Source organism: Leptinotarsa decemlineata, unplaced genomic scaffold, assembly GCF_025532065.1.
Source record: "Leptinotarsa decemlineata unplaced genomic scaffold, Ldec_3_MD MMD2_P_RNA_scaffold_7, whole genome shotgun sequence".
NCBI classification, from domain to species: domain Eukaryota; kingdom Metazoa; phylum Arthropoda; class Insecta; order Coleoptera; family Chrysomelidae; genus Leptinotarsa; species Leptinotarsa decemlineata.
This window is the reverse complement of record NW_027412534.1, coordinates 3,929,340-3,951,829: the sequence shown is the minus strand read 5'-3', so window position 1 is coordinate 3,951,829 and position 22,490 is coordinate 3,929,340. Positions and strand designations below refer to the sequence as shown.

General features: G+C 34.4%; 1 protein-coding gene across 1 annotated transcript; it reads right to left on the bottom strand.

The window, feature by feature from the left end:
- Positions 1–16,465: 16,465 nt before the first annotated feature.
- On the bottom strand, positions 16,466–21,769 carry LOC141480310 (uncharacterized). Its single transcript, XM_074170221.1, has 3 exons — positions 17,917–21,769; positions 16,944–17,524; positions 16,466–16,883 (listed from the first exon to the last, which is right to left on the bottom strand). Exons 2-3 carry the CDS (start codon positions 17,091–17,093, stop codon positions 16,653–16,655), a joined length of 381 nt encoding a protein of 126 aa, XP_074026322.1. The 5' UTR covers positions 17,094–17,524; positions 17,917–21,769; the 3' UTR covers positions 16,466–16,652.
- Between the last annotated feature and the right edge of the window lie 721 nt (positions 21,770–22,490).

Below are 22,490 nucleotides of genomic sequence, written 5' to 3'. Positions count from 1 at the left end.
AACCAAGGAAACCTTTGATTTGTTTGGTAATTTTGGGAAGGGGAAAATGTTTTATAGCTCTAATTTTGTATGGGTTAGGTTTAACACCATCAGGAGTTATTATATGACCTAAGTAGGCAACTTCCTTTCGTAGGAACTCAGATTTGTCAAGTTGTATCTTGAAATTAGCTATCTCTGAGCCTTTGGAAAACGCATCTAAGTTGTTCCAAGTGTTCTTGAAGTGAGGTGGAAAATACAATTATATCGTCAAGGTAGGCGAGACATTTTTCGTTTTGGATTCCTCGTAAAATATTATCTATTGCCCTATCGAAAGTTGCTGGAGCATTCTTTAAACCAAATGGCATCCTGAGGAACCTGAGGAATTCGTAATGTCCATTTTCTGTGTTAAATGCCGTTTTTTCGATGTCTTTTTCTTCCATCTCGATCTGATGGAAACCGCTAGCCAGGTCTAATGTGAAATATTGACATTTCCCAAGCTTGTCCAAGAGATCATGAATGTTTGGAAGGGGATATTTATCGTCAATCGTTTTCTCGTTGAGCTTCCGATAATCGATAACTACCCTCCACTTTTGTTGTCCTGAAGCGTCAGCCTTTTTGGGGACGACCCATATGGGTGACGAGCATGGAGAATTACTTGGTCTAATGATTTTTGAATCGAGCATTTTTTTAATTTGATTCTCGATTTCCTGTTTATGAATAAACGGGTATCGATAAGATTTCGAATATATAGGTATTTCGTCTGTCGTTCGTATGTGGTGTCTGATCTTGCTTGTGAAAGTCAAGGGAGTTCCTTCTTTATAGAATATATCAGAAAACTCTTCACAAATTTCAAGAATTTTTGATTTTTCTTCTTCGTTCATATGTTCGGTTCTTATCTTTGACGGGTCTAACTTTCGGTTGGTAGATATTTCAAAATTGTTTAAGTCAATATTTTGGATTTCATTCCTATCAAATTTTTCGACTGAGAAAAATCGAAAATCGAAAAATCTAACGTTACTGGTTTAACTGTGTTATTTAAAATGGTTGTTAAAGCAAAACCGTTTTTTGCTGTACTGAGACATTGTGGTATTTGACAATTATGAATTTTATAATGAGGTATTACAATTTCGCCATTAGGAATAGATATTTTGATTTTTATCACTTGTTCTGATCTCGGCGCCACTGGGACTAAATTAAGTTCGTTACTAGTCTGATAAAATAAAAGTTTTATTTTTGTGTATGGTGTTATTAAATATCCTTTGTCGAAGTTAATACTAGCTTGTAAAATTTTAAGCTTGTCTAGGCCAATGAGACCGTCAAAAACGTTATGAAATTTAAATAAGAAAAATTTTAAACTTATTGGTTTTGGTAAACTGAATATTTGTGAGGAAGGAAGTTCCGCACTGTACTTTCGAGCAGATTTTTGAAAAACGGTAGATACTATAAATGGGCCATTTTTAATTGAATTTGGAAAATATTTATAGGCGATTTCGGGGTCAATGAATGATTTGGTAGAACCGGAATCGATCAAAAGTTTGAGGTTGTATTCTGGAAAAATTATGTATGATAATTCACTTGAATTTGAGGAATTGAAAGAAATTATTTGTGGATTCGTATTGACATTTTCCGAGGCTCTTAATGAAAATTTATGTTTTCATTTTCTGATGGTTCAATGTCTTCGGAAATAAAATGGTCATTATATGATTCAGCTTGATTATCAATGGCAATATTTTGAGCAGTATCAAAATATTCATCGGATTCAAAAGATTGGTCGGGTTCATTGATTTCATCCGTTTCTGTATTAAATAGTTCTTCACTAATCCAATTTCTTTGAGGCTGTGGTCTCCTATTTGCAAAAGACGTGGATGGTTGTGCAAAATTAGTATTTCTTGTGGGAACACTCATTTGTGTTGGTTGAAAACGAGTATTTCGTGATAATAAACTCATAGGTGAAGGTCTCGGTTGCGGTTTGTTTTGAGTTTTGAAAACATTTTGAGGCGGTTGTTTGAAAACCTGTGCATTTGTTGGAAAATGTTGTGGTTGAGGTCTAGACCTTTGTTGAATATTAATAGGCTGGGAAGGAAAGTTATTTTGTCTTTGGAAAAAGTTATTTGGAGTGTGCGAATTGAAAGAATGGTTTTGGTTGTGCAAATTTGAGGTATTATTACTATTTGGGATATTCCCTGATCTTTGTTGTATCGGTCTTTGATTTTGCAACATTTCTATTTGAAATGTTGAAGCACTACAGTATTACATATTGTAGTGCTTCACTAAGTGAATTGGGTTTCATACATCTCAGTGTGGTGCTCAAGGGTCCTTTGAGTCCGGATAAAAATGTTTTCAGTGCTAAATTTTGATAAAGATCTCTTTTCAAAGTTTTGGCAACATCTGTTGTTTCATGAACAATTACGTAGCTACACAGCAAATTCAAAATATTCAAACACCTATCATAAAATGATTGAGTGTTTTCGTTATGAGATTGTCTGAGCATAACAAGGTCTCTATTTAAACAAACCTCGTCTCTTTGATCTGAGAAATATCTAGTTAATATTGTTTTCAAATCTTGCCAATTTTTGGCACCTTGAATATTTACTATAGTCTTTGCATTTCCTTTTGATTTGGAAATGATTGAGTTCAGCAGATAAATGTTTTTAAAATTAAATACATTGATGTTATCGTAAAAATTTATGATACGTGATTCACTAATTGATAAAAATCTGTTAAGGTCATTGGGGTTGCCATCAAATTCTGGCAAGCAACTTAAATATTCTGCTTTAAATTGAGCCATATTTATATCAGGGAGTTGATTTGGCAAAATATTGAGAAGAGGTGGTCTCAGGATTGTGTTTTGTGTAGGAGTAGGGTTTGAAAGTCTTTGTGAGTCAGTTGAAGGAGTATTTATATCCAAATTTTCTAATGCATTCAACAGTTGATTGAGCGACATTAAAATTGTACTTACAGCAATATGAGTACGACTTTGAGCATGGTGTTCATCTACTTATCCACTATAAGGGGTTGCGTCTGGATCGGCTATTCTGTCTTCTCCAGGCAGTGCTCCTTGCAGAATTGGGTTATGTTGGTCCCAAAACTCGATGAAAGGCTGTTGACAATGGGTACGGGTCTCCAATAGACTGGGTTTTCTGAAGTTTGAGAAGCCACTCCGTAATCCAAGTCCACAAACTAATCACCAAAATTCAATTTCGAGTTCGATAATCAGTCAATCGTTAACATGAAAACTGCCCGATCGATTCGTCACAATTCTGATCATCCTACCGACTGCGCCAAAAACATCAACGAGTGATGGAAATTCTTTTTTAAAAAGATTTATTTATTCACGAAATACAACTTTCAGCTCAAAAGAACGATGTAGACAGTGTGAATGCTAGTTCCTGACTGACTTGAATAAAACAAATGAACAAACAAGTAAATTCCGCAGAGTCAGGAGATAATGCTGAGTTCGCTTCTTCTCTGGTGGCGACATGATATAATTCACGTAAATTTTGTGTTCATTTGATGTTTCGTGATAAATATAGTTTCAAAGAATTCTTTTGTCAAATATTACTGAATTTGCAGTCTGATCAATAATTTATCAATATTATGTCCCCTCTGGTATGAAATTATATCATTTATAACCAAATGTTAATGCACATAATAGTCTACTGCGCACAGGAAAGTTCCTATTGAAGAATTGGCGAAATATGTGATTGCGAACTTAGAATTTGTTCAGAATTGTTTTCTCAGTGAAGTTGGTTATTCGTTGGATTTCAAACAAGCTTTCTAAATACCTTTACCGGACCTGCTTCAACAATATGGGTCCTTGGATGCTGAATTCAGGATCTCCAGAAATACTAATTCTCAGGTAAGTTTCCACTATGTTGTTGTGAAATTCCAAATATACTTCTTGCAACAGGTTTGTTTTAATTTTTCTATTTAATTTTAGATTTCATCGGCTCTTACAAATTTTGCGTGTCGTACCTCTTGAAATCTTTTTTCAACTTCCCTTTATTGATTCACCTTCGCAACCTAACATTCACTCTTTACCATGGCAGTTAATTTGAAATTTACCAAATTCCGCACTTTGATTATTTTACACTTCTTACATTAATGAATTATACTAATATTTATACAATCATAATAATAATTACCAATTTTGATAACCTCACTTTATATCAGGTTTTCAGTTTTAATAATTTCAATTTTGTTACTGACTGACAGTTTGAGGAGTGCCAGAAGATGACAGTACTACCAACTGTCGAAAGCGCTCGCAGATAATTAATAAAAGATATGAAGCTTCAAATCCTTTTTGTAGAATTCAATATTGAAATACTCAAAATAAAGGAAAATTAGTTGCATCAATCAAAATATATATATATATATATATATATATATATATATATATATATATATATATATATATAGATAGATAGATAGATAGATAGAAATAGTTGTTATTGAGTGTGTACGATATAAATCAAAAGGAAAAATTTGTGTACTGAACACTCAAAAAATGGAGGCAAACCGCGGACACGTGTTTCTGGATATTGGCCTCATCAGCGCGGTGCAGCCAATATCAAAGATGACACCGTGCACATGTGCAGTTGTTGTCTACTCCTTGTGACTCCAGTGTATGAAGTACCATGCCATAATTGTGACAGGACCTACATTGGCCAGACCAACAGTCTCCATGGGAGACTATGATTTAATAAATACTGAGGTTATTTCAAATAATCTAATCAATCATTACATAATGTAAAGTCTCTATTTTCATGTTGTTTTTACCAAGAGTGTTTGTCGTTTGGGAAGATCCATCAAAACCTCGAAAGCTAGAACAGAAAAAAGAGTTCACTTATTTTACCATCCCCTTATTGACTGCATACCGGAAATTATAATGGAAACCATACATTATTCTATTATTTTTAGATTCTACGACAGAAAACATATCAAATTCATGAAGAATGTCCTATACCTAAAATACACCCTTGGCAAGATTTTGGAAAATATTTGAAATGTAAATCATTCGAATCAGTACCAAACCAAGAAAGCTTTGAAAACAAATATGTTTAAATTTGATGCGATATAATTGACGTGTATTTCCTAGTTTTCTATTCGTGTGCAAAATGTCTCGTTTGGGGTATTCTGATGAAGATTTTCTGGATTTAATAATCATTATTGGTGTATGCAATAAGATAATGGACAAAACATGACGTGTTTTTGCAGAAAGATTTCCAAATCTACACAGACCCAATGAAAATATTCTGAGAAGACTTCTAAGAAACTGCTGTGATTTCGGATCTTTTTCGTCTGTCATCAACAAAAAACAAACACTCGTAAACAATGAGGACATCGAAATTGTAGTTTTGGCCTACTTCACAGCCTATCCAGAAAATTCGTTAAAAGACGCAGAAAAGTCACTTGAAATTTAATGTTCGCCAATAAACCGGATTTTAATTAAAAATAAGTGGCGTCCCTTCAAATATCACCAGGTTCAAAATCTGAAACCTCACGACTTACCTGTACGAGTGGAATTCTGCCAATGGTTTCTTATCAAGATACAGGACGACCCTGAGTTCATGAAGAACATGATATGTACAGATGAAGCCAAATTTGCCAAGAATGGAATGTACAATCGCCATAATAGTCATTTTTGGGTAGGATTCATGGAGTTTCAATGTTTTTTGCGCTATAAAGGAAGACCGAATTTTATGTTTATATCTTCATGAAGAGAATTTGAGTAGCGACATTTCATATAATTAGGAATGTTTTTGGTGAATCCATAAGGCATGTTTCTGAACAATACCGTTTCAAGTTATGGTATCAGATGGATGGAGCCCCTGCACATAGTACTGAGACCGTTGCTGGGTTGTTGAATTGGATGTTCGAAGAGCTGTGGCTTCACTACAATGGGACATTTAAATTTTCTCTTCGCTCTCCATACCTGACGCCTTCATCTGGGCATATATCAAAGAAAATGTTTATGCGGATCCTGTGAGTGATAAAGAAAACATGAAACGTAGGGTTCTGAGAGCTTTCAATAATTTGATTCCTGACTCCACAAATAGTGGTATGCAGAAAAGAATATATTCTTGTTTAGAACAAAACGGCAATGTCTTTGAATATATGTAGAAATGAACCACAATATTATTTGAATTTAATGAAATTAAGTTAAATTCTATAATTAAAGTAAAATCAAACCTTAAAAAATAAAAACAATATAAAATTACTGTATTCGATATCAATGAAGATAGATATAATTCATCTCTCTGGTAGTATTTTTTTTTAATCCACCCATTTTCATGTTGAGTTACCTTTAACCAACGACAGAGTTAATATTAGTTCATTTGTTTTCAAAGCTTTCTTGGTTTGGTATTGCTTCGAATGATTTTCATTTCAAATATTTCCCAAAATCGGATATATCTATATATATATAGGTATAGGATATTCTTCATGAATTTGATATCTTTTTTTTTCATAGTATCCAAAAATAATAGAATAGTGTATGGTTTCCATTTGAAAAAATCGTGTTTCATCAGTCTTCTCGATGTTATGTTTTAGGTGGAAATTTCGACCACCCTGTAAATTATTTTCGAAAATTCGATGAACCTATTCATGACTTGATGCTTAAGGTGTGATTCTGTGAAATTTAACGGTTTCAACTGTTACTGTCTATGAGTTATGATTTTTTCGGAGTGGTGCTGTAACTGTCAAATTTTTCAAAAAAAATTAATATCTTGAAAACTAACAAATTTGGGTATATGCATTGTTATACAAAGTGGGCTTAGAATGTGCTAAGAAATTCAGAAATGTAATAAAATACAGGGTGTTCCATTTGAAATAAGTAAGTTGCCCTCAACTTCCGGTATAACGGAAAGAGACCGGAAGTTGAAAATGTTTTGGTTGAGAAAGCCATTTTGTATAATCAACTACCATAAAATTTAAATTTTTTATTTTGAATCGATCTCCATATATTCCTAACGAACGTTCGTCGTGAAAGACCCTGAATATGTTCCAAATTATGCCGGCACCATTGCCACTCCATTATTATTAATGTTACGAATTCGGTTGAATGAGCAAACTAGTGGCAGTTTTAATGGCCTTCTCGATGCTGAAAACAATAAAAATGACAGTCGCGTTTTCGAAATATTTCATAAAATTATATTTTTTTGAATGGAACTCCCTATATTTTATCATGCATTCCGATTCGTGAAAACATTCTTAACAACAAAGCTCATATCACTTCTCTTCCTAAAGTTGAAAATGAGCGACTCATGTAGAAATATTTATTTATATCACTGGTACAGAAAATTTCTTCGTTTTGGCAAATAAAACCTCATGATTGTCCAACCATCCATTTTTGGTACTAACATGAATGACAATATTTTGTTACAACAAAAAAAATTGCGCTGAGATTTGAACTCGTGAAAAACTCGTGAGCATCATGTCGTACCACTCAATTGACACAATTGAGCTATTTGGTAATAATTTATAAAACGATCAATCCGCTATACTTTTTCTGTAACAAATATTGATCCTAGCTACCTAGCAATTTAGTATATTTCACATCTGGCCTTATTAGCCCATTGGCTTTCACCCTCCAATAGACCGTACAACATTATTTTCAATGATTCTGCTTAATATGTTTGTTATTAGAAGTTGATGCGCGGTAGCCATGTTAGTAGAAACAAAAAGCTCATAAGATGCTGTAATTTTTTTCTTGATTGAAATAGGGCATCGCTGGTTATGTAATCACCTTATGTCTACATTACGTCAAATACTATCGATGAAAGTAACCAATAACATTTTTTTTTGCAGATCAACTACAGTGGGCTAGATACTTTTTACAAACAGTACAAACATACAGAATACGCTGCGGGACAAAGGAGCGACAATGCAGCCTTCGCATCATTTCGGAGAAACCGTTGGAGTTTCCGGTTCATAACGGAAGATTAAATGTCAATGCCAAGGAGTTTAGACCTGGAGGAACAATTTTTACGAAGACATGCTGCAGGTGCCAGAAAATATTTTTCACAACTGCAAACGACTACATTACGCAGAAGATTTACCACCATTGGGGTAAAAGGCGTGAATGTACTCATTCATCACGTGAACATTATGAATACTTCATGTACGAATGCTGTCATCGAAAATTTGGTTCCTTGGGTTGCACAGAGAGTCGTCTTCATGTATGGAGTGGATTCGAAAATAACTATATAGAAGATCCTTATGATGGATATGCAATAACGAAACAGAGGCAAGATTTTCAAGTCAGTGAAACTAGTGTAGTTTATGCATTGGACTGTGAAATGTGTTACACAGTAAGAGGATTGGAGTTAACAAAAGTCACCGTTGTCCGTATTGATGAAAGCATAGTTTATGACTCACATGTGAAACCATATCTTGAGATTGTAGACTACAATACTCGATTTTCTGGCATAACGGCCCTTGATATGGAAATCAATGCGCCAAAAAAATACACAAAGTGCAAAATGACCTATTGCAGTTCATAGGAGCAGGCAGTTTTAATTGGCCATTCGTTAGAGCAGTAAGCAGAAAAAAACGGAAGGTTCTACATGGTTCAGTACAGTGAAACAAAATTATAGTGTGAAGGATGAGCTTGTTTATTTTTCAAAAAAAAATCAAATCGTGGTGCTATTTTTGAAATATTTACAATCAAATCGTTTTCTAATTGAAGCCTATTTCTTTTTTAAGATTTAATTTCTAACATTGAAGAGAACGTCAGTTCACATAAGTATGAAGAGGCGAATGGCACTAATAATTTAAGAGCTTCCTTTGCCAGCTCAGGATATTCTTGTTTCCTTTTCATCCAAACGCGTCAACAGTTTGTGAACAAAATTCCATTTTAACACGTTCAACGCCATCTTTTTCGATACACACTGTCCTATCCAATGTGTATCGAAAAAGATACACGACGTTCATCTCGTTCAATGCGTTGTGTGTCGTCAACTCGCACACTTGCCGTGTGTTTAATAGGACGAAAATGAAGTTTTGGCCTACACGGAAGTTTGTGTATGCCTGGGTTGGGATATGGATGTTTATATTTTGAAATATCATAAAAATTATATGGTGGTAGAATAAAACAATGTATTCTCTGAAAAATTGTAATGAAAAAACTTATGAAACTGAACAGCATGGTGAATAAACATTAGTGAGTATTATTGAAACATTTACGACACAAAAATGTTCCGCAAACAGAACATTTTGTTATAACTTGCGAGGCTATAACAAGTTTTCCGTCAATCTCTTTCCCCTTTCTGCCATATTTTCTGTAGCATTCCGCACATCGTCCACGTACATTCTTCCCCTCCACTTCATTATTTATAAGATAGTGTTTCCCCTTCGTTTTCTTGGATTCAGCTTCCGTCGTAGTACATCGTTCGAGCATTCCTGTGATCACTTGCTCTCTGAATTCTGTTATAGTCAATTTTTATTAGTAGTTGTTTCATTGTACAAAAAATGGGCATTTACTAAACTAGTTCCCCATATGATCTCAATAGCGAGCTTACGATACCATTTAGTGCAGCGACGCAAAGCTGATCCATACGTTGCCATTTGGTCGCTGAGGTCAATGGATGATTTGCCGCTATTGTATTCTGTAATACATATTGGTTTCATTATGGGTGTATTTGTTCTAGTTGTGCTGGTCACAGTTCTGAGGGCTGACGTTTTAGTTGAAAGCATTCTCACATCGCGCTTATCTCGCCATTTTAGGACAACAATACCACCATCCTTTGTTTGACTTGCAGACATTTCGCCTCTTTTCAGTTTAGCTCCCATAATATTATTTGGCAAATATTTTCTGTTTGCCCTGAGCGTACCCACTAGATGAGTCTTCCTTCGTCTCAAACGATATGCAAGCGGTATGCTTGTGTAAAAGTTATCCGTATACATTGTTCTGCCTTCGTCCAAAAGACCCTCTGCCAGAGACAACACGGTTTTCTCAGAAACCTCACATTCTGGTGTTCTAGATTTACCACAATAAACTATTAGATTCCAGGTATACCCCTTATCAGTGCAAAGCTTGTAGATTTTGATACCATATTTGGCAGCTTTATTAGGTATATACTGCCGGAATATCAATCTTCCTCGCCAAGGTATCAAAGATTCGTCTACGCAAATGTCTTTACCAGGTGTATAAGATTTTTTATAATTTTCAACGAAGTTATTCAACAATTCTCTGACTTTACATAGTCTGTCACTGGGATCAGTAGTGGTATTATCAGAAAAGTGTAGAAACTTCAAAATCAACTCGAATCGATTCCTAGCCATTACAGTTCGTGCTAATGGAATACCGTAAAGTTTGTGCACTCGCCAGTAATCTCTTATCGCTGGTAATTTTACTAAACCCATCCAACCAATTAGGGCTATGAATTGAGTGATTTCATTCATAGTTACTGGAATCCACGAGTGAGTTCTTGACTGAACTGGAGTGTCGTTCATCATAAGCTGTTGAGTAGCATACAAATTGGTTTGATCTGTAATGAGTACCAAAATATCATGTGTCAAGAATAAATCGAAATAGTCAATAGGATTCGCCTGGGCTAGGATTCCAGAATAAATATCTTTCATTCCCGTGAATGGCGCGGTATACTCAATAGTGGGCGGATCTTCATGAGTAGGCATTTCCCATTCTATATCGTTCAATTTTTGGTTTAGCCATGCAGATTCAGTTACTCCAGAAGAAGTGATACCTGACGTACTTGGTATTTCACCATCAGGCTTCGAAATCGATGATAATAGTGGAGTGTCATGTGATTCTCTCAGTCTATCCTCAGAAAATATAGATGTTCGTCTTTGTTTAGGTGGTGGATTCCAAGGTTCCCCGCCACTTTCACTGTCACTTGATGTACCTCCATTATCATAATCTTCATTGACAGGATCAAAATCCGGATCGTGAATGGAGTCGTCACTATCAAAGTCCATGTTCTTTATTTTAGATTACTTAGTATTTTGCACACAAGAAATATTCACAAACTATATTCAATAAGTAATCTGAAACAAAGAAACAGAATTCAGGAAAAACAAAATTCTTGTTTTTCCCCAATTCAATACAATGAATTTTCGAATTCAATTTTTTTCTCTTCTTTTTCTTGTTTATTCTGCTCGCCAATCTGAAAAGAAAGAGAAAAACATGAAATGATGAAATAAATTGATGTGTATCTTCTTCGATACACATGGCCCATGAATTACGTAACGATTGAAAACTATTTCAAGGGCCACGTGTATCGAAAATGATACACATTCCAAAACGTACGAAAGAATGAAAGGAAAATTTCGAAAATGATTTTTCCATACTCAGAATAACACCAGAGCTCCAAATAAAGTAAAAATAAAAAATAATGAAAAATCGTGGAATCTGATGTAGTACCTTGGCGCTGAACGTGTTAAGCATCCCGTCAGCAGCTAAATCTACAAGATTTTCTTTCCCATTTGTAGTCAGATCAACCAGTTCTATTGACTTATCCAAGAAAGGGTTTAGAATCCATCTGCGCCCGTTGTCAGCTTCAGAGTGCAAGTCTGGAAAGTATGTTAATAGTTTCTCTTGCAGATTATGTAAGCTCTGTATCATGCAGGGAATGTGAGTTCCGACTACAAGCCAATAATCTGTTACATTATCTTCAATAGTTTTCTGAAGGCATGGAAATGACTCAAATATACTGTTTTGCAGAGAGGTTAACCTTAAATGAAGTTTTACACGAAATGCTTTCACTTTATCTTTAGCTGTTAAAATATGTTCATGTCTACCTTGGAGATTCTTATTCAAATTATTGAGATAAATAAAAAAATCTGCCAGAAATGATAATTTTAAGAGCCAAACAGGGTCAGAAAAGTGATTAGCATATTCAGATTTGGCATCTTGTAAGAACATTTGCAATTCAGTTCTAGAACTCTTGTCTACACCTTTCCTTTGGATAGCCACCTGACCTCTGTGTGATAAAGAAGATTGTGATGAAGCGCACCCATATCTTCACAAAGGATTCGAAATAGTCGTGTTTGTAAGGCCTTATCCTTGATAGAATTCACAATTCTGATGACCTCTTTAAGCAAGTCATTTAAATCAGAAGTTAAAACCTTAGCAGCTTGTCGATGAAGAAAACAGTGTGTCTATGATACGTTTGGCATTATTGATTTTAATTTTGCAACAAGTCCGCTATTTTTTCCAGACATACTTTTAGCACCATCGCTGCAAATAGCGATACATTTTTTCCAATCAATGTCATAGTCGCAAGTACTTTTTGAAAACATATCGTACAAACACTGTCCAGAAGTGTTTGTTGGAAGCGGTTTGCAAAATAATATTTCTTCCTCGATACTGTCATCTGCTTCATATCTCACAATCATTACAAACTGAGCACAATCTGAAACATCTGTAGATTCGTCAGACTGTAAAGCAAAATGTGGGCTCTTCTTTAATTTTTCAACTACTTGGTCTCGAATGTCATTGGCCATATCTTCTCATCTGTATAAAATTGTATTATCAGAAAGAGGAATACTTTTCAACTTATTTGCCTCCTGCTTGCTGACCATAATTTCAACCATATCTAGAGCTGCTGGCAAAATAAAATTTTCGGCAATTGTATGTGGCTTCTCTGCTTTAGCGATGCGATAGGCAACTTTATAGCTAGCCAATAATGATGAAGCGTTGACACTAGATTTCTAAAAACAAACAAAATAAAATATAAATAAATTTTTGACAAATTAAAAAATTGCATTCCAAAATCAATACAGAAACACTAAAAACTACAAAAAATTAAATAAACTCGGCTTGAGTTCGAACGCTTAAACGCTGACTTTAATATTACTACAACACTATGTGAGAGCTATTTTATTACCTGAATTATAGTATTTTTCTGCTGGTTAAGAGCCTTCAACTTTCGTTCAAAGAAATCGAACGGCTTATCAGCTTCTTTTTGATGCTTGGTTGTGAGATATCGTATAAGCTGTAAACCCGCATTTCAAGTAATTGTCATCATATTGTCTATTTTTTTTCGGGTGTGATTCACCTCCACTACTGGCACTCGTATTAGATGTTGAAGGCTGCGATCTTTTAAGAAACTTTTTGAAGCGCGCGTAGGAAGTAAAAATGGAAAACAATCACGTTCGTACTGATCGGTGACGCTCAGTCAACTAATTATTGCTGAGGTTTGGTAAGTCGAGAATAGTCGAGTCTAGACAAAAGAACGTAATTGCGCAGGCGGTGACGGCTGATGCGGGGCGCTCCACCCCCTTCACCCGCAAAAACAACGCGTTGGGCCTTACCTCGTAGTTTACTGTACATTTATTTTTTATTTTAATAAATAAAGAAATAAAGGAAGTCATAAATTTAATCTATAATTATTTGACATTTTTTTGTCTTTCTATTGCCCAAGGGGGTCGCCGGGATTTTTCAGCCTGGAAAGGGGTCGTATATTTAAAAAGTTTAAAAAACACTGCGTTAGAGAATGATTTGCGACCTCAAAACATTGCACATAACAATATAGTGGATACCACCCTTGTGTTTTAGCACGAAAAAGGGCTTTCCTATCGGAAGGCACTGAAGGAATTAACATCAACGGTGCTACATCGCAATATACAGTCCATAACAGAAGGCCATAACAGTTACGAAGGTGCTGTTACGTGCATGGAATTCATGCAGGAGAAGTGTTACCACCATTGGGGTAAAAGGCGTGAATGTTATGGATACTTCATTTACGAATTCTGTTATCGAAAATTTGGTTCGTTGGGTTGCACAGAGAGTCGTCTTCATGAATGGAGTGGATTTTGAAAATAATGATATAGAAGATCATTATGATGGATATGCATACTACATAAATTGTTTCAACAATCTACTTTGTAGTTATCACAACGCCTTGAATTAGTACCTCGCGATTTGCTGCACAATTTACACAAAAATTTCTACAAATTGTTACACACGATTTCGGTAAAACATTTAGAGCACTGATGATGGAAGCATACTTCAGGAGTTGAATCATTTGTCGTCTTTTGAATTGTGACTGGGCTCGGAACTTGAACTGGATATTCCAACACATATTTACGACATAAACCGGTACATGGAAAAATATACACCTCAGGCCAATGACTTTGACAACTATTGCCGCTCGAAGACGAAAATATTTGGTTTTCGGATGAAGAGGACGAACTTCTCAACACCATTATCGAAGGAGATGATAACATCGGAGGAGAAAACGATATATAATCGATGCAGGAAATGACATCGTTGTAGAAGAAGACGGTGGAGCCATACCTATTGCTGATAATCTGCAAGATGGTTTTGGAACATCAAGATGAAGGCATTGATGATGATCCAGCGACAATGGCAACATTATAATAGGGAGCCGGTGGATGAACATTAGTGATACAGTGGAAAATCTTTTAGATCTGTACTGTGTCACGGACTCTCATCAGCGCATACGATCCATTAATGATAGCATCCACATGTTGTGTTGGTGTTGTTTCAGATTTTATTCCCATCGAAATAGGAATAATGGGGGTAAGTATGAACATATGGACCTCCATTACACATATATGATGAAAATGACGCAAACGTGGTGTGAATCTGGTGACAGACCTCTGACAAACTTTCGCTGATTAGATGAATGTATTATTTGTAACAATGTCCTTCCACAATGAATTTTTATAATAAATATCATTATATTCATTATTGTCGTTGTTATTTTAATAATAAACCTTTTGATGGAGAAGTCTTTCTCAAAGAAATATTATTGACACAATAAACATGATAAACTAAAGTATATTGTTACACATCCAAGTTTTTATTCGTAAGTTGATATCGAATATATCTTCCAATGATTCGTGTTTAATGCTGCTCGTTTATTACTGACTAGCCATATATTCGGTCTGCGATCATTCAGGCCCGAGAGCCTTTTTTTACCTAACGAAGTGCGGGATCGTACTCTAAAGTTTTCCCTAGTACACTACAACATTGAAATTTGTATTGAACTTACATAATTTTTTTCTATCATCTATGAGTGATAGATATGAGTAATCAGTTTTAAATTAAATAATGGCTTAGGTTGAACACTGCCCCAAACCACGCAGTATTCCGTGTGCACCAACCAAATTATGTACACTCCGAATAAACTAACGTAACCTAACCATTCTGATCATCATCGATAATGACTATTTCGGGATCAGGAGAATCAGCTTCCACAATGGGGGGTCGGCAAATTGATTTTGTTCATTTTCTTCATCCAAATACGGTTCCATGATGTCAGGGCTAAGTGATTCCCGAAAGATCGGGAAAAATGCATTCATTATACCAGCGTTCGGATTATTTGGGTCATCAAATAGACCATATTCGTCAGCGTCAAATTCAAATCCACGGTCTTCGTCCAAATCAATTGTGGTATCTGAATACACATCAAAGTTGTTGTCCACAGCCGTTGAATTGATAATTTCAACTTGAACGAAATAAAGCTCACTTGTGGAATCGGATTCTTACACAACCGGTGTTACTTGATTCATGATGAAGGAACAAGTAGTCAGTTACTTGCAGTGTGAAGCTGAAAACCTCCATCATTCGACATTGGCATTGAATGCCATCACGAGTTCTTGGGATATTTGTGTCATATGACCTCGATATATGAACACAACCCTGCGTGTCTCATTACCTTGTATTATGATCACGTCATATAATCTCAGACCTGGAGTTTTGAACCTCCAATTATTCAACTTTAATATTGAATGACATCATAAGTCGTTGAGATATTTATATCTCAACGACCATGTAAGGAAATGTCAAATACCCTCTGACATGGAGTTTTGACCCTGACGATTGACTTTGTCTTCGACACATAACTTATGAATGTAATGAATGTTAATATCATTCTCTTATTTGAAAAATATCCATTGATTTTACTTCATCTGATTCATCAATCTCAATATAGGATGTGGAATTTTTTGAACTGTGTCATTGACGGCATTTAATAAACAATGCTTCAATCATTTCATTTTTATGAGATTGCAAAATAAATACCTAATTGTTACTTTCATTTTTTTTGAATAATAAGATTTGCACTTTTAGTTATGACTAGAAAAAAACATACATCATTATTATTTGTTTTTTGAAATGAAAATGACTAATTGTTATTTCCCTCATTCCTTTTTCAATTATAAATATACATTTTACATATAAATAGAAAATGTTATACAATACATAACTTTATTTTGTTTTTTTGAAAATAAATGACTAATTGATACTTTCATTATTTATTTTTTCAAATATTAATAATCAATTATACACTTTTAAATATGACTGAAAAGTGACATTCACGCATAACTTTATTAGCAACTTACAAAAAATATTTTCAAAACATTAGGGGAGGTTTCCCGAACTTAAAGAGCATTTTTTTCATGTAATAATAATAATAACTTTATTCAGAATAAAAGAAGAATGAATAAAACTAAGAGTCTACATGATTGCTCTGGATAAGAATAAAATAATACAGGTATAAGAATAATATAGAAAAAAATTTATGATACACGAACATTAGAATGCAAATGTAGAGAGAAAGATGAAAAATATTACAAGAGATGCAAGATGGAATTTTCATGTATCTCTTTGCTGAAGTTTTCCAATCCCCGAATTTTAGGAGAAAGTTTTTTCATGTGAGCAGATCTCGTTGAGTTGCAGCCATTTATTCACACTTCACTTCAAGTACAGAGAAAAGCTCTTCCAGTTCAACAAGTTTTCCCCTCTTCGCTATAAATTCCGTTTCAATTTCATGGTAAACATAATATATCTCTAAAAATTTGTCTCTTCTGAATCTCATAAATGAAAACCTATCTTTTGATTTTTCGGGGTCAAGCGGTGGGGGCGATGTAGATCCTGGACTAACATCCTTGTATTCAGGATTGATCACTTGAACCTGTGGAATAAATGGATGTGATGAACTAACATCTTGTCGCGTTTGAGTTATGATAATTACCTGTTGGACTGATGTAGAAGGTCCTGCTATGACTTTCATCTCTCTCACTTTTATCGATTTGTCTTTATCCCTTTTTTCATGTTTCATATTGTGCCTCCTTTTAGATGGCGACTTCGAGCTAGACTTTTTAGACTTCTTCGCCTTCTTCATTATCTTCACTCTTCAAATTTTTTCTTTTACGTCTCTCAATGTCATGATCCAAACTGTTCTGATTGATTGAACTATGTGGAGATACCATATTCCTCGAATACGTTTCGTCCATCTCTAATATATTAGTCACAATAGATTGTGATAAGTTCGGAAGTAACTCATCGAGATTCGGGCTGTAAGTCGCCATCACATTATCAAAGTTGGAAGGGTTGTCATTCAATTCCACGTAGTTTGGATAGAATCCATTTAAAAATGATTCAGCACTTGCCATCTGCTGAATGGAAGTCATCGCCGGTTGTGGTATCTCCCCGCCTTCTTGAATGATCACGTTCTGGTGGACAACTACGTCCCTGAGCTGCACTTCACTCTTTTGTGATCGGTTCACAGAGCTTGATGGTTTTAATAACGATTCTTTCAACAAAGGCATGGTTCTGAAATCATGAAAAAAATAATAGACTATAATATGATTAAATATAATTAACAAACAAGTTTTTGTCTTTGTCACAAAATAGTGGGAATCTTTCAGAAAAAAGCAGATAATTTTATATGACCACTGAATTATACAAAAGGAAGGAATCAATTTTAAAAAAGAATTCCATATAACATCATCATATCTCAAGTTCCTTTTAAAACTTCAAATTTTGTTCAGAATATTCAAGGTTATATTACGTATAAATAAAAACTCTCTTTCGGTAACAACTACTTTCATAAAAATCATTTGATTTACACGAAAAAAATACTTTCGGAACAGATAATTTTATATGAACACTGAATTATTCAAAAAAAAAATTTGTAGAAAGTCAAACTGAACACTCCTACTTACATCGAGATGACTTCAACTGCTAAGAATCGTTGATGAATATCGGGTTGCTTGAGTCAACTTTATCACTTGACTTGACTGTGTCACTGCAAGTTAGTTTGATGGGAGAGAGATACTGCAACAGAATGATGAGCGTCTGTTCTAGTGTTTGGAAAGGTCAGCCCTTTCTGGTGGGGGTTGAATTCGAGTTATATGATTTGTCCCAACGATACAAAATTAAAAATGGTCGGTAGAAACTAATTTAAGATTTTACATTTGTTCAGAGTGCAGGTTCATATAATCACAAGATTGTTAGATCATCTATCTCCCTATAAAACTTTCCGAATGTTCTAATGGATTTTTCGAGGTTTTCTACCTCGAATATGCCAATGCACTTCTGAACGTGGTAATGGATTTCTGTATGAGTTAATGTACTTTTTGATTTTACGGTCGGGGTTTGCTACCCGAAAGTTTTTCTTCAAATAACCAAACAACCTTTTGCATTCATTCAATAAAATAATGAGATTGTCTGGACTACATAAATGAAATAGTTTTTCTCCAAAATAAACCAAACAACTTTTTGCATCCCTTCAATAAAAGAATGAAATTATCTAGACATCAGGGGCATATAATCATAAAATATTTTTTCTCCAAATAACCAAACAACTTCTCGCATCCCTTCATTGAAAATAATGAAATTTGTCTATAGTTCAGGACCATATAATCATAATGTAAACATTTTCCAAAGTTTTCCAATAATCAGTTTGAAGTAATTCTTCCCAAACTTATTGGTGTCTTCATTTCTCTGATTAGTATTTAAATCGATATATTTTTTTCAACCATTGTGACTGAACGAATCTGAGAACTCTATGTGTCCTAATCAGTATTAAACCATTACGAAGCGTCTGTTTCTAATTTCTATAATGAACGATATATTTATTTTTATCATTCAAATTAGGTATAAGTTAGGCTATTTTAGACTTTGACCCAGGTGGTGTGATACTTTCAACCAAAAATGGTAAGTCTGAATGTAAATCATGCAACTCAACGGGGTAATGAATATCAACTTCAAGAATGTTTCCTTGTGGATTATTTCATCGGAGGTCAACCACGTGAACCCGCCAAAAGGTAGTGATTGAGACATGCTATGATCATTCAGATTTGTTGCGTCCAATTACATGATAAATGATGAAGCTTCATTAGGATTATAATTTGGAAGGAATTATTTGCAATGTGCTGTATCTCCGAACATTGACTAACACTGCCACGTATACCATTTTGAAAAAAATACACCATGTCTATATAAGTTAATAATTTCAAATGGACGCCTGTATATTTTAATATAGCGTCCCAAGAAAGACCTGGAGATGTGAAATAATGTGCAGAATCCAATTTATATGTGCTCAAACTCATGTTTCTGAAATCATTATCGGAAATATGTCTTTCATTTAGTTTCTCAAAAAACTCCGCCGTTGATGGTAACTTTGAATAATTCAATTTATCTAAAGAGTCGATGGAACTATATGGAAAAACACCTTTTTGTCTCATAAGTTGAAATTTATCATTTTCCGGGAAATGTTTCCTCATCTCCACACAGTGTTTCTCATCTAAATTATCGCCTGCTCATACATTTGAAACTATCAATGAAACATAATTTCGTTTGTCGTTTGTTCTTCTTGTGTTCCAAATGATACATACGCTCCGTTAAGAGATCAGCATGTTGTTTAAGAGTGTTGTTTGACTCCCTCATTTCTCCTATGATGTCTTTCAAGTAGTAAGGAACATCACATACTTCACTTTCTCTTCTCAATTCTTGTATTTGTTTTTTCAAATTTTCATTTTGTTTTTCGTTACATTCTTTAAATTTCTGGGGGTTCTCATTGCATGCTTCTAGTATCGTCAGATCTGCTTTCAAATTCTGATTATCCCACTCGAGTCCACCTATTTTAGTTTCGTGATCATAAACTTGAATATTCAGACGATGAAACTCTTTCTGAAGTTCACCGACATCTGCCAATTGATCTTTAACAAAAAAACACTTATCTTCATTAACGGGCGAGACTTTCTCAGAGGTGATTCACTGAATTTCTTTTTGCTGCTTCTGTAAAAAATGGATGATAATAAATATACCTCAAACTGAGTTTTCATTGTCTAGAATTATATCAAAAATGTATCTCTTTCAGAGTTGAAGAAACCAAAAATTTGGAGAATGAACCAGTTACTCATAAAAACGACACCGAGCCAGGAAAGTGAACAAAAACCAGGAATAGGCGAATCATTCATTTTTCCTCGCCTTATATCTCTATTCTGTTACAAATTTTCGGGTATGAGTGAGAATAATTATCTGAAACATTAATACAGCACAAAAAGAGAAAGAAAATTATTACAAATTCTCTAGAAACATAAACCGTTTTATTTACAATCAGTCGATTGTCGATTTTGAAAGGTGATAATGAAAGTACAATATTCATTACACCTACTGAAATGTTCAAAAAATCACTTCGTGTAAAATATACTCACCCCTACTGTGCCTGGCATTGAACGTAAAAACGGTATATTCTTCTTAGCTGAATCCATAATTCACTTTTGCCTTTCGAAAAAAATTCAATTGAATATTCAATTTTTTGTTGTTCCCTACATTCTTTGAATTTCCGGAGTTTCTCATTGCATGCTTCTGGTATCGTCAAATTCTGATTTTCCCCACTCGAATTCACCTACTTTAGTTTCGAGATCATAAACTCGAATATTCAGACGACGAACCCCTTTCTGAAATTCACCGATATCTGCCAATTGATCTTCAACAAAAAACTTATCTTCATTAACGGTCTAAATTTTCTCATATCACATACTCCAATTTCTGTTTTCAATTCTTGTATTTGTTTTTGAAAATCTTTACTTTGTTGTTCGCTACATTCTTTTAATTTCCGAAGGTTAACATTGCATGCGTCTAGTATCGTCAGGTCTACTTTCAAATTCTGATTTTCCCACTCGAACTCACCTACTTTAGTTTCGAGATCATAAACTTGAATAGTCAGACGATAAACCCCTTTCTGAAGTTCACTGATATCTGCCAATTAATCTTCAACAAAACATAAGATATTCATTAACGGTCGAAACTTTCTCACAGGTATTTAGTAAATTTCTTATTGCTTCTTCTGTACAAAATGGATAATAATTAATATACCTTATTCTGGAATGGGGGACATCACATACTTCAATTTCTGTTCTCAATTTTTGTATTGGTTTTTTTAAATCTTCATTATGTTGTTCGCTACATTCTTTGAATTTCCGGAGGTTGCATACTTCTAGTATCGTCTTCTCTAGAGTTCAAAATCAGTTTCGATGAACAAGATTGTGGAAGTAAGAACCTTCAAATTGAAATATTTCAATGAACTTTCTTTGAAAACCTTCTCCATAGTTCAACTGGAAGAATACACGATATAGTTAGACTACGAAATCTAGCCAGTAAAATATATGAAATACTTACTTCTCACCCTAACGATGATCATTCTTTCTCTGTTTGGAAATGAAATCATACACATGTGAAGATTTCTGCGATTTAGTAATATGGACAATTGCACATGGTCCGGATTCCTCCACCTGCAAATATAACATAGATGAAAAAGTGTAAAAAGAATATATTTATAATCTACGAATGATGATAAATTCTAGTCTACTCAATGAAAAGTTAACCTACCCGTTATTGTAGTTTGGGTGACAAAAAAGTGGAGTGTCTGAAATTCCAATGGGATGTGGACATTATTTGATAAATAACTATAATATAGTGCAATATTGAAATATAACAAGTGAGAATAACACAGTGATATAGTGTCACTACAGTTAAACGTCTAACGACGTTGAGTTGAATTTTAAAATTAATGTTTGTGATTTTGAAATACTGTAGAAGCATATACTTTTCTAGTTTTTCAATGAACGGCTGCAAAAACGGTAAAATGCGAAAATTATTCTAATTTGAATTGAAATTATAACAGTTGCTGTACCAGGAGTAATTACTGAAGACAATATCATCGAATATAGTAGAGTTAATTGTACAAAGTACAATAACAATCATAAAATCACTTTGTGTAAAATATACTCACCTCTACTGTGCCTGGCATCGAACGTGAAAACGATTCAAGATGACTGAACCCATGCTTTCGATATGGAATAGGTTCATTGATGAATTCAATGTAATCCCTTGCTAGTTCTCTCATCGTCATCAACAATCCGGCAGAAGTCAAAATGTTTCGTATATTCTTCTTAGCTGAATCCATAATTCACTTTTGCCTTTTGCAAAACACTTATCTTCATTAACGGTCGAAATTTTCTCACAGGTATTTAGTAAATTTCTTATTGCTTCTTCTGTACAAAATGGATAATAATTAATATACCTCATTCTGGAATGGGGGACATCACATACTTCAATTTCTGTTCTCAATTCTTGTATTTGTTTTTTCAAATCTTCATTTTGTTGTTCGCTACATTCTTTGAATATCCGGAGGTTCTCATTATTGCATACTTCTAGTATCGTCTTCTCTAGAATTCAAAATCATGCTTTCGATATGGAATAGGTTCATTGATGAATTCAATGTAATCCC